Here is a 14041-nt window from a genome sequence, read left to right on the forward strand (position 1 = left end):
ACCTAGTGAGTCTGTGATCTGTGAATAAAACTTTATAAATATAATGTGTTGAGATTTCCCTTGGTGACTCAGTAAAGCACTAAAGCACATGGAAGTCAGTTAGGTTGTGTCATTAAGAATTCTGCTGAATATAGACTTAAATACAGCTTTTGAATATCCTTTGCGTCTTTCTTTTCAGAGTGGCTGCAAGAGCCCAGTTGTTTGAAAGTGCTGGTTCACTTAAACAGGTTTCTTCAGGGCGGTAAGTGCTTCATGGTATTTAAAAGTTTATAAAATCCTTTCTGTTTTTCTGGCTTCAAAGATTGAAATCATAGTGTTGGAGTTTGTTTTGTGTCTTTTGGACAGTGTCATGTGTCATGCAGAATTTTTGAGGCGTGTTAAACTCACTGTATCTCCAGAGAAAAACACTAAATCTAATAGAGTACACCAGCCTGTCTGCCTATTCTGTCACCCAGGGGAATTGCAGTGAATGATACTCAGGTTAGTGATCTGCTTAAAGACACAGCTACAAGAGTAAGTAGGGTAAAAATTACAGTACTTACTCTGTACAGCTATTTGTATATACATGCTAGTTTATGGTAATTGGTTCATGTAGACAGGTCCTGAATAACAACTGCTTTGGAAAGTTCAGGATTAACTTGATCAGGATTCCTGTCTTTCCCATCACCATTTCTATGCCTCAGCATCTGTCTGGAGAAGCTGTTGTCCTCTCTTCTCGATGATATGCAGCAGGAATTATTTGTATTTTCTTTATAATTGTTGGCATTTATTTTGTGGATGTGATTCATGCTTAAATTACGTTAAAATGTTCTGAGTAGTGGTTGTCTGTGAAGGAGTATCTTCTATACATTACAAAATGGCCTATGATTAATAGGCTGAGGCAGATGGTCAAATAAATGCATGCGGGAAAAAGTCTGTCTCTCTTTTCATGATCCCCACAGTTCAGGAAGTTCTTTGAGGCAGAACATATCTTTTTGACCATCTCTAGACTTACTGATACCAGGAACTGTGAAGCTTACTGGAAGTGTCAAGCAATAGAAAAGTAATAAAATAAATGTTAATCCATGAATTCAAAAGTAATAATCTAAAGTAGCACAGCTGTGAACAAAGATCATAGAATGGGTTGGGTTGGAAGGGACCTTAAAGATCATCCAGTTCCAGCAAGCCCTGCCATGAGCAGGGACACCTCCCACCAGACCAGGCTGCCCGAAGCCCCATTCAACCTGGCCTTGAACACTTCTAGATGCTAACAAGTGCTGAGACGTGCAGCAGGGGATATTGCTGCCTTCTCAGACAGATCTAGCAGGGATGAAAAAAAAGGAAACTGACCTGCAAAGGTCCATTGAATTTGTTTGAGAGAGGCTGCTTGCATGAATAAAGGGTCTTCTTGTTTTTCACAGTACGTGAAATCTAAGGTGACCAAAATAGGGTAGCCAGGGGTAAAGGGAGATGAAAACAGCAAGACATTAATTTAAGGAAGAAAAGTATAAATGAAGAGACTAGAATGTTTTTAAGCCAGTGCCCTAAGCTGAGAGCAGTGACAGCTTCAGCAGTCCTGCATCATTTCACCTCCACCACTATTCTTTCTCTCACTTTCTGCTGCTTCCTTCTTGTAGACCCTCTTCTGTTATTCCCTCAGAGCCTGTGCCACCTGTATCTGTATATAAAAAGGATGTAAGAAGCAAAAATCTGTCAAAGGAAAAATGTAGCAGTTTGATAATGGATATGGAGAGCAGATAACAAAGCCAAAAACGCTGAAAGGCTTAATAGCTACTCTACTTCAGCCTTCCTAAGAAAGCAGAAGAGCAACAGTAACAAGGGAATGAAAAATGAGAAGTCAGATGGCAAAAATGAAGAAGAAATAAGTAGATCAGCTGCTATTATAGTACTGCTCAAGGCTAAGTAAAATTTTGCAATTCAGAGCCAGCTTTTATTTAGCTCCCATGCATGTTATGAGCATGAAGGCTGATTTAAACCTTTGGATAGTCTTTACTTGCTCTGAAGTATGTAGAAATCATGGTGATTACATCTTGAGCCACCAGGTAGAAGAGCCTTTTGGGTTTATAATTCTACTTAATCTAATGAATATATGTTGGACAGAGTGTGTGACAGAGAACTATTTTTAAGTTGTCTGGTTTGATACCAGAAATATTCAAGTCAAGATAATGTTGAACTCTGTGCAGATGTAAATTATGCTGCTAAAAATTTTTGAAATTGAAATTTTAAGCTACTGCTTACCTATGCATTTTAGTGTCTAAATAGTTTCATTCCTACTTGAAGCTTATGTTGTCCGTTTGTGGTCATTTTTACAACGGGCAGATCAAAAGTACCTATACGGCTTTGCAATCTCACATTGTCATCTGTATTATAGGAGATAATTTTATACTTGATGCTTTACCACCAGAGGGGTCCAGTCTTACTTAATTCCTTCTTCCAAATAGTCTTTGCAACCCTACTTTCTGACTTTATATAATGAATATCTCTATTGTGAGTCTGTGTGTCACCTTCTGTGTTTTCATTTTTAACACTAGGACATTATTTGACCTGACTGTTTTTGCTGATTGTATACGTGAGCATGTACTCCCATAGCACTACCAGTCTGAACAGGTTTCTTTTAGTCAGAAAGAGAATGAGAAGCCACGGTACAAGTTTTAGGATTGGACAGGGAAGACTAAAATGCTGCGCCTTGTACAGCCTGTGCTTTTTCCAATTAAAGAATTACTTCGGCTTCTCAGTCATCCATTCCTTCCTCCTTACTTCAAGTTTGTTAATCATCCATCTCCCACACTACTGTATTAAACTAGTGTGTACACTGTGACCAATCCCTACTGCTAATCTAGTATGCTCTCGAGAGAGGGAGTTTTCTTACTGCTTCCACAAATACTGCAGTTATCCAACAGTCTTAGTAAGGCCTGAGGTGTCTTTATTGCAGCTTCTGTACAAAATCCACCAGCATGTAATCCCTGACTATATTTTCTTGACTTTCTTAGAATCATAAAGTAGTTTTGGTTGGAAGGGACCTTAAAAATCATCCAGTTCCGACCCCCCTGCCATGGGCAGGGACACCTCCTACTAGATCAGGCTGCCCAAGGTCCCATCCAGCCTGGTCTTGGACATCTCCGGGGATGAGGCAACCACAGCTTCCCTGGGCAACCTGTGCCAGGGCCTCACCACTTGCATGGTGAAGAAATTCTTCCTTATGTCTAGTCTAAATCTGCTCCTCTTCAGTTTATACCTGTTTCCCCTAGTCCTGTCACTACAAGCCTTTGTGAACAATCCCTCCCCAGCCTTCTTGTAGGCCCCTTTCAGGTACTGGAAGGTTGCTCTAAGATCTCCTCAGAGCCTTCTCTTCTCCAGGCTGAACAAGACCAACTCGTTCAGCCTGTCTTCGTAGGACAGTGCTCCAGCCCTTGGATCATCTTTGTAGCCTCATCTGGACCCATTCCAACAGCTCCATATCCTTCTTGTGTTGAGGATTCCAGAACTGGACACAGTACTCCAGGTGAGGTCTCACGAGAGAGGAATAGAGGGGCAGAATCACTTCCCTTGACCTGCTGGCCGTGCTTCATTTGATGCAGCCCAGGATACGCTTGGCCTTCTGGGCTGCAAGCACACATTGCCAGCTCATGTCAAGCTTCTCATCAACCAGGATCCCCAAGTCCTTCTTTGCAGGGCAGCTCTCAATCACGTCATCCCCCATCCTGTTTTGAAATCAGGGATTGCCCTAACCCAGGTGTGGAACCTTGTACTTGGCCTTGTTGAACCTCATGAGGTTCTCACAGGCCCACTTCTCCAGCCTGTCCAGGCCCCTTTGGATGACTTTGATTTAGAGGAACATAAAGTGAGAAACACTTTATGTGTTTCAGCACATAAAGTGACAGCAAAACAGCTCTGGCTGGCAGCAGGACCTCTAGGTGCAGGGCTGGGACTTTTAACAGGAATAGACTGTCAGAATAAAGCCCTGTAGACCCACACTCTCCTCCCAGTCACATGATTACATATCTTTTAGCAGTCTTCCTTCTGGTTTTATTTTCATGTTATATTTTGCATATTCTTAAATACTAGGAATGACTTGCCTAGCCTAGCCTAGTGTTTTCTACTCAGTCAAGCCAGGCTGCACATCTGACATCTCCAGAAGTCTATGAACCTTTCTTCTTCCTGTAGGATAATATTAATGAATGAGTCATCTGAGAGAGATCCCTCTATTTTCATAGAATCTTAGAATGGTTTGGGTTGGAAGGGACTGTAAAGATCCAACCACCCTGCCATGGGTAGGGACACCTTCCACTAGATCAGGTGCTCAAAAACTCATACAACCTGGCACTGAACACCTCCAAGGATGGGGCATCCATGACTTCTCTGGGCAACTTATTCCAGTAACTCACCACCCTCACAGTAAAAAAAATTCTTCCTAGTATCTAATCTAAATGTCCCCTTTTTTCAGCTTAAAACCATTACTCCTCATCCTATCACTGCACTCCTTGATAAAGAATCCCTCCCCAGCTTTCCTGTAGGACTCCTGTAAGTACTGGAAGGCTGCTAGAAGGTCTCCCCAGAACCATCTCTTCTCCAGGCAGAACAAGCCCAACTCTCTCAGCCCAACTCTCTCTCATGAGGTTTGCATGAGCCCATCTCTCAAGCCTGTCTAGGTCCCTTTGGATGGCAGCCTTTCCCTCTCATGTCGACTGCTCCTCACAGCTTGGTGTCATGTGCTAACTTGCTGATGGTACCCTCAATCCCACTGTCCAGCAAAGATGTTAAACAACACTTGTCGCCATAGGAACCTGTGAGAAATGCCACTCATCACCAGTCTCCACTTGGACATTGAGCCATTGACCGCAGTTCTTTGATTCTGACCATCCAGCTAATTCCTTGTCCAGCAAGTGGTCCATCCATCAAATGCACATCTCTCCAGTTTAGAGACAAGAATGTCGTGCGGGACAGTGTTGAATGCTTTGCTCAAAAAGTGCTTTTCCCTCATTCATTTCTCTTCTGGCGTCTGTCTTTGTCTTGCTAGACTGAAAACTCATCATGGCAGGAGCAGTTTTAAAGCTTATTTCTAACATCATCATCCTCATTATTATTATAATATTACCTAAGACATTGTTGTCTATGTGTAGTCAAGCAAAATAGTTTATCATTTGATGAGTACTGACCATTTGACTGCTAATATAACTTTATTGTAATGGGCTTAAAATAAATGTAATAAAAAGTAGGGAAAGAAAAATGCATTTTTTGTCATCTAGATTCTATCCAGTAAAGTCACAGAAAGAAGTGCTTTTTTTTCTCTGCACTAAACAATACGAATCACAGTCTTCTCAGATTATTAGCATATTTTAAGGGAACCACAACAGATGATGATATTTCATGCTTTTTAACAAACAGCCTTGTTGATAGGGAGCATTAACACTATAAGTAAGAATGTCCATTTTCATAATCACACGCAAAAAAATTCCCAAGAACATGCAAGCCGTTTTCATTGCTAATGGTTCTAGCAGAGTAGGGTTGAATTGAGTAATAACTGATGTAAGAACCTAAGTGATGAAATTGAGTGTGGAGACAATAACCAGGGGATTAAAAATTGCTCCAGAACTATGAGTAAATGCTTGTAGACTCTGTCTCCCGTTATACCATCACACGCGTTTGTAGATAATGTTGGGATGTAATTACACTGTGTCAGGAGGAAGGCAGTAGGAAGAATCCTGTAATTCATGAGCTTTTGAGAAACTGACTTCTTTGTACCTTGTGTTTATGTATCTGTCTAAATATCAAATATGGGGAAGCTTTCTCTTTGCAGAGTTGAGCAAGTCAGAGTCCGTGTTTTCTTAATTTCTGTTTACTTTGTAGGTAAATTTCCTTGGATAATGTAAAATTAGAAGCTTAAAACAGAATACTTTCATAGACATAACAGAATACAGGCGAAAATGGCATTTGTTTTTCTTAACTTTTTCTAAGGGCATTAAAAGCTAACAAGAGCTGTTTCAAGAATAATTTGAATAATTCTGCCTCACATTTAAATATTGCTGTTCTGTTTTATTATTGCCTTAAATGTCTTTTGTCACATTATGACTTGGATGTCCCGCTATTAACAGGCTTGCTAGTCATGCAGCTAAGTAAAACCAGGTTCAGAATTATCCCTCTGCTTTCGTAAATTCATTAACAATTATTTTATACTCATTGCAACTATAATAATTATTAACAGTTACTCTACTACTTTTTATTTGTAAAATCTATGATTACACCATAGAGGAAATAATAGCTGTTTTTTCAGACTGTTACTGATCTGGGTCAGTATAATTAGAACATCAGCAGTGCTTTTCATTATATTGACTTTAAGGAAAAAATATTTTGAGATTAAGAATTCAGTTCTAGTTTATATGTAACCTTTGGTAAAGTCATCTGATCTCCCTCTGTATAATTTAGAATATACTATGTAGATTATGATTTATAAATTTATATGTATTGTGTAAAGTAATGAAACTTACCAACTGTCTTGTTGTGTGTAGAGGGCAAGTTCTTCGTAACAGTAGGCAGCAAGGAGTTTTCTTGGAAAAACGCTGAACAGAACAGTCTGCACTAGCCAAAAAGCAAGCTAACATTTAAGCAAAGTAGATGAACCGGGGACCAGTGCTCCATGTTGTTCTTGTTAGCACTGGGAATGTATCCAGAATGACAGTACTGTGAGTTAGAAATGTTTTCAGCAACCTGAAAATAAGGTGCCCTTGGATACTGAAGGCATGACTTGAAAGTTCAGATGAATGATGGTGTGCCAGTACTGATTGGCAGTAGGGTATGAGACCAGGGTAGAGGGATGCTCTCTACTTCCTTTAGAAAGTCTGTCTCTGCTTAACCTCACCAGGGGAGCTTGGAACTCCAGAGGTAAAGCGCCACCAACCCCGCTGTCAGTACACAAATTAAAATAAGACATCTTAAACTAATGCTTGTGATGTGGCACTATTATTAACCTAACTTACAACTCTTGATTCACTGTTTTGGGAAGAAAGATAAAATAGATTACATGTCACTTGCAAATACACCCTCTCAAAAAGTGTGCTAGAAATTTTGAACTTCACCTTAGGTCACAAACTGGGCACTGACATAGATCCTGGTTGGAAAGAAAGCTGAATCAGTAACACCCCAACACATCATGCAAAGGTGAAATAATTAACAGGTTGATCTTCATGTGGTGTAATGTGGGTTTTCAATAAATTTCAAGTAACTCAGAAAACCTGATGGATCATATAAAAATTGCGTTGAGTATATAAATAAATGAAAAAGTATTATCTAAAGTGCAGGAATGCAGAGAGAACTCCTAATTTCCACCTTCATGTTCAATCCCTCATTTTGCATTTTGCAGAATCATGGTGCTAGAAGCCATATCAAGAGGTGACCTAATCTGTCCTCCTTCTCTGGGACAGAATAATATCATAGAATCATAGAATAATTTGTGTTGGAAGGGACCTTAAAGATCATCTAGTTCCAACACCCCTACCACGGGCAGGGACACATCCCACTAGAATTCTATATCTAACTAGTTCTTTTACAGATGCCCATGTAGAGACTTTTTGTAATTATTTTTTTCTAATGAGTTATCGGTAATGAGAATTCTTCAATTCAGGGCTTCTCCAATTCTTGGGAGTTCCAGTGCTTCCCTGTTCTAACCAGTAGAGGATTCTTCCAGCTACAGATTAAGAGGCATCAATTTAGATGACTACCTGTAGGTACCTTTATGTCAGGTATTATTTAAGGAATTTTTTCATAAAAGGTTTCACTACAAGTAGTGGAACGTGGTGAGCCATTCGTTGCACTCTCAAATATGCATCTAATGTAGCAGAAGCCAGGCCTGGAGGGTCTGTGTAGCTAGGCATATAGCTTATTCATAGACATCTAAATTTAGGAGACTGAAGCTGAACCCCACCCCAGACACCTATTTTAAATCTCTATTGCTGCAAATTAAATCTGAGACCTTTTTACAGTCAGCTTACCAAACAGATTTTTTTTGTTGTCACATATTTACCTATTATTTATCTATTATTTTCTTCTGTAGACTGATCAACCATATTATCTCACAAGTCATGTTTTCAGACCTTAATGATCACTTTTGATCTGCCTCCAGGCAGTCCGTGACTTGCTTCAAGCAATGTGCTCAATTCATTTGAATGAGAACTTCAACTCGAATGAAGGAATCCTTTTAAAAGTTATAAATTACATTCCTCTTTAAACACTGAAGTAGGGTATTGGTCTCTTTTCTGCAATAACATGCTTGTTAACACCCGTAAGCTTGAAGTTATTGTCTGCTATAATTCTGCTCTTCTGAACTACTATGTAACTAGTCATTATCATCCTGTATTTGTGCAACTGATTGTTCCAATTCTAATTTGACTTCTTTATACGTTTTTCCTTGTCATCTCATATATTGCAAGCCTGTATTTTTTTTCTTTCAGGCAAGCAAAAGCCATGTATTCCTGTAAGGCTGAGCATAGTCATGAGCTGTCGTTCCCACAGGGGGCAATATTTTCCAATGGTAAGATATGTTTTACATTCTCTTTTTACATAAAAAAAAAAAGATAAAACTTAACTGTTTTCACAAGATAAGAGAACATAATTCCATTTTCACCTCTCCGGTTTTGCCCTGTTTTTTAATTGCTCTTGAATAAATACTGTCTAAATAAATATTTGAAACATATATCGGATCTTTTAACAGTGTTAATTTATTGTAAATATGTTTTGTCTGGCTGGTTTTTTTTTTTGCAGTGTATCCATCAGTGGAACCAGGATGGCTAAAAGCAACTTATGAAGGCAAAACAGGACTCGTTCCTGAGAATTATGTTGTCTTCCTCTAGTAATCTTTAGTGGACAGCAATATCTTCATGGTATCCATGGTAACAAATAATAAGCACTATGATTTTTATCTGACACAGATATGGGATCAGCCCGTTAGCTGAGTGGTAGATTTCCTACAAATACTGCAGCTGCAGGTTACACAGCTCCCTATCAACGGAACAGAATGTAATGAAACAGTTAACAGTTTCTGTACTGAAGACGGTACTCTGTTTAAATAACTTCCATTGTTTGCAAAGGTTGTTCTGTTCTTCTTTTATGGGTAAGGAACACTAGACCAATAAAGTCAAAAAGTTGCCATTTAGCTGCAGACCTTCAGGTCCTACGGTGTTGCTCACAGAAGTGTGAAATTCAGAAGCAATGCACTCTATGACATTTCTTTCAATCTGTAGTTTTTAACATGGAAAAATGTATTTTTTCCACAATATAAGTAATGCTTCTATTGTGATCTGAATTTTCCCTTAGAAAACTTGATTCTAAAATTAGTCCTAATCATTTCAAATAAGAAATGAGTTTTCTGTAAATTGGAAGTTTGAACTTCTGTTAGTCATTGAGATTATGTTATAGAATTTATTCAACTGACAGTGAAATCAGTTTATATGCTGCCTGAGCAGTGAGTACTTATTCAAAATGTGGTATGTTTAATGAATGTTTTATTCAAACGCTTCTTAAATTTAATTCCTTCTTTCTATATCAGTATAGATAATATTAGCAACTTTTATTTCAAGGATACTTGTCATCAGGAGGATATCCTCAGTGTATCTCAGAACATCTGTAGAAAACAAGGAGATGCTGGAACGATTGCCAGTTGTGTCAAGTGAGCAGTGAAAGCAGCAGTATGTTTTGAAACATGAGCTAAATTGTAGCTGAGTCCTTTTCCAATTTTTTCCATTGCAAATAAGACAAATGGCCTGTGAAGTAGCTAATTTTATAAGCTCTGAATGCTGAAAGCTCCATGTAGCAGTAAAAGTATTCAGTATTGTTTCTCCTGACTTCTGCTAACTTCTTGCTGAACTATTTGACAAAGATTTCTCCCCTTCCATTGAATAAAACAACCTTAATTTTCAAAGATTTTGTAAAGACCCATTGATTGATCCTGGTAGGACTGGAAAAAAAACAAACCACAAACCCCACCAAACTCAGAAGAACACAAAACCATAAGCAGCTTTCTAATTCTCACCATGTTTCTTGTGCGGCCTTGAGGGAAAACATGGATTGCTTGCTTGGCTATTTACCATGTCTGACTGACAACCAAAATGTTTAAGCTCCATATTAGTAATTCTCCAGCATTAGTGCCACAGAAAGAATTCACTGTTTCATAGACAGACTAGGCTTAGTTCTTTCTTCAGTAACAGAAATCAATATATAAATCTCTGTTGATTTTTGTAGGTTGTACTCTACTTCTAGAAAGTTTAAGGAAGAACTTCTGTTAGGACTAAAAACATCAGTAATCTTTTAATTGCTTCTTTTTTCTTCTCATAGGCTTTCTTTTATTTAAATTAGAAAATAAGATTGATTGCCAACAAAAAGAAGCAAATCAGAACCTTCTTTACTTGTATGTAGTGCATGATATCTGCAAAGCAATCCTGTGTTTTAATTCAGACTAGTAACAAAAACCTGCAGGATCCTTCGCCTCGCTAAATAAAGTATCAAGTGGTTATCAGGGTAGGAGAGAGGTTGGAAAAGCATCCTCCCAGAAATGGTCTAGGTTTTCGGGGGGGCAGTCTGTGTAAAACTGCAGGCAGTTGAGGACTGACTCCTTGAACTGGTAACTCACTGATCTGGGCTCTCCCTTCACTCTAAACCACTTTAATAAGTCCCAAATCATGTTTTACTTGACCTTAAGACCAGGTTGTGTTCAGCGCATTGTGATGAAGGGTTATTCCAGACATTGTTACAGGAAGAGAAGGGAAACACATGCTCATCTAATGTGCCCAGAGCAGATGTGAGAGAGATGAAGGTCTTTTCTCATCAGATTTCTTGTTGTAAACTATGCCTGAAACAGCTAAATCAGCATGGGTTTGGTTGTGTTTTTGCTGTATTTCACAACCCCAAAACCGCAGGATGTCAAAAGGCTTACCTCTGATGACTTTCCCAGGAGAAGTGCTGCTGCAGGCAAAAAGGAGCAGGAGGGGAGACAGCGCTTTGAGCAGAGGTGGGAGGCCCAGCATGTGTCACCCAGGCAGCGAAATGCAGTGGTTTGGGCAAAAATCCCAACTTCTACCTGTTGCACCAGGGTCAGTGCAAACTGACGTGTGTTGAACATCCCTTGATGACTTATTATACCTCTTAGAAGCAATTTAAATGTTGAAAAATTCTTGAGAAACAGTGAAAGAGAAAATGCTTGCTCTTAATTTGCTTCACTTTAGCCTAATTCAAAAAGGCAGCAGGGGTGGGAGGGGAGCTAACCTTAAGTAATATCACAGCCTGTATGTATGTCTGGGTACGTCCCATGTTGTTTTAAAATCAGGCTAAGTGCAAGCTAGAGGACTCAAAGATGCAAAGTTCATTAAAAGTTTTGTAAAAATGCGAAGTTCAGTTACAGATTAAATAAGTAGAGACTGTAAGTGCTCAGGTAGAGGTTGTAGGAAGACCTGGAGGAATCCCTGTGGAGAAGATGTGTTTTGTCTGTTCCTGTGCAGTCATCTCACATTAGACACAAAACTGAATTGCAAAAGAATTTGTAAGAAACTGGATCCCATTCATTCTGCTGCTCACAAACAAATCTGTATTTTCCTCTGTAAGACTGCACTTTTTCAGGCCTTTCTTCTGAACCTAGCCATGATGATCACATTAATAAATTTGAAGTAGTTTAGCTTTAAAATGGCATTTCCATCTGAAAAAGATTATGCCCGTTCTTAATTACCATTAACTACTCACTGTCAATGGGTAGGTTTTTTCATTTTTTGAAAAATGTTTTTTATTCTTTTCCTCTCTTCTGCGGTACATAACAAGCACTTTCTGTATAATCTCACTGCTGGCTTGTGGATGCCCCAGCTCTTCCTTGACTTTCCAGGAGGGAGTTTATCTCTACAAGAAACTGTACAGTGACCTTGAAAGTTAAGTAACTATGTGTTCAAAGACTGAAGTGGAGGAGAGGGCAGCACCAAAGCTCATTGAATGATGATACTCTCAGGCCTGACCAAAAATCCTTTTTGATAATTGTAAAGGATCAGAAATCCATTGTAAGATTTAAACGAAGATACAATAACTTGATAGTGCCTTACAAGAAAATTACCTGAACTAAATTAGTTCACAGTACTGATCTACTGTTTTTCATCAAAGTCAGATTCACTCTACAAGCAAAGGTTGTGCAATTTTTTTATTAAAACTATTATCTTTCCTAAAAGGATGCAGCAGATTTTCTTCCAAATTATCACTGTAGAACTCAAGGTAGATGTAACATTGTGATTGCTGTTTGTCTTATGGAAATGTCTTTTTCCGTAACTTATGTAATTGGCCGTGTTTTTTCTTTGTTAAACCTTTTGGTACACGTTGCAGCATAACATGCATCAAATTAATAGTGTGAAGGAATGATATATTGTATGATAAATATGAAAAGTATATTGATATTTTATATTCACACTTTTTATTAATGATGATAAAGATGGAATAATATTTTTTGTGTAATTCCTATGAGTTCAGTATTAAATGTCCTTGCCATATTTTGGCATTTAGAGTTATATGTAACAAAACTCTTAAATTAAACCATAGCTATCACTGATGTCCCTAACTAATCTATAAAGTTCCTTGTTCAATTATTTCTGGAAAAAAATGATGCACAGGTTTGCTGACCAGCACTATTCTACAGTAGTAATAGTAACTTATTTTCCTTTTATATATTTTCTGGTGCTAACCTCTATTCTTTGCCTGTAAGTGGATTGAATTGTAATGCACCTTTAGGAAAGACATGTTAGGAGAGGAGAAGTTGCAAAATTCAGTAGTTCAGTACAGTAATTACAACAAAACAAGCAGCAATGGGATATTTTTTTTTGTTACGTTTCTCCACTGGTCTATTTTCTACTTTTAAGGTTATATCAGAATAAATAATGAAATTTAAAAGCATATTATTCTTCATACTTCTTTTCCTAAGGCAGCAGTTTGTGCAATTTTGGATTGAGCAGCAAAAGAGAAATCTCCCAAAGAGAAATAGGGGAGCACATCCTACAGACTAGGGTGGATCTTCTCCACTGATGGAAACTCTCAAAGCTCTTGTGAAGTCAAAGACAGACTTTTGGCAACTTATCATGAGGGCCTGATGACCAGAGGCCCCCAGAAAGTAACTAGAATATTCTGTTAATAGGGTAACGTATGATACAGCTTGGCATTTTCCTTGCTTTGAGCAGTGTGCCCTATATCAATTATTCAATGACCAGAGATCAAGCTACAGGCAAGGTTCTCTCGCTCTTTGTGGTCACCCAGCCCTGAAAACCACTGCCGTGACCCTTCCAGTTACTGCTCATGTAAAAGCCAGACTGGTGACCAGGCTGTTTCAGTACAAGTTGGGAGGTCTCCTCTTTTTTTTTGATAAAATTTTTCATGGGCTTTGGGAGATTGTCTTGTTTTGTTTTAATAAGGTGCTTGGTATCCAAACAGCTACTAATTCAATGTTGTAATTCAGTCACTGAAGATCATGGCATTGTTTTTCTTGCTCTGTATGTGGCAGTATTTAATAAGTCATTGTATTATCGTTGTTTTAAGTGGAGGGAATGGTGCTTCAGCTCTTGGATGTCTCCCCTGAAAGCTATTCTGCATCTGAGCTTTTTGCAAGTCTTTTATTGGGAATTGTCATTAAAGTTCTGGCACAAAAGATAGCACTGTGATCTCAGCACTACAGGAGTTTCTGTTATAGCAATGGGCAAAGCAGCTGAACAAGGCACATGAATAGTTTCCGTTTTTAATCATATTTATGACAATTTCGGAGGTATTAGAGTTACTTTAGATGCTATATGGTATTTTAATAGGAAAGTATATACAATCATTAACTATATTCTATTTAATAAAGTCCTGCTAAATTATCTTACTGAACTCTCTGTTTATTTTGTAGTGTGTTTTCAATAATAATCTGCACTCTGTATATATCTACATGTAAATAAGTGGCATGACATGCATAAGCTGACTTGCAGACGTAATTCTATGTTGTACTTTACACTGTATTTCAAAAAATTTGAAAAAATCATTTTTCAAAATAAAAAGCCTT

The 14041-nt window shown here is 38.3% G+C and overlaps 1 protein-coding gene across 1 annotated transcript in view; it reads left to right on the top strand.

The window, feature by feature from the left end:
* The window catches only part of ARHGAP42 (Rho GTPase activating protein 42), a 166416-nt gene extending 152375 nt beyond the window's left edge, over positions 1-14041 (top strand). The window contains exons 22-24 of the mRNA XM_069883489.1: positions 179-241; positions 8445-8524; positions 8755-14041. Coding sequence (XP_069739590.1) covers positions 179-241; positions 8445-8524; positions 8755-8843 — 232 coding nt within the window. The 3' untranslated portion in view covers positions 8844-14041. The remainder of the gene's footprint in view (positions 1-178; positions 242-8444; positions 8525-8754) is intronic.

The sequence above is a fragment of the Phaenicophaeus curvirostris genome, chromosome 1 (genome assembly GCF_032191515.1).
Source record: "Phaenicophaeus curvirostris isolate KB17595 chromosome 1, BPBGC_Pcur_1.0, whole genome shotgun sequence".
NCBI lineage: Eukaryota > Metazoa > Chordata > Aves > Cuculiformes > Cuculidae > Phaenicophaeus > Phaenicophaeus curvirostris.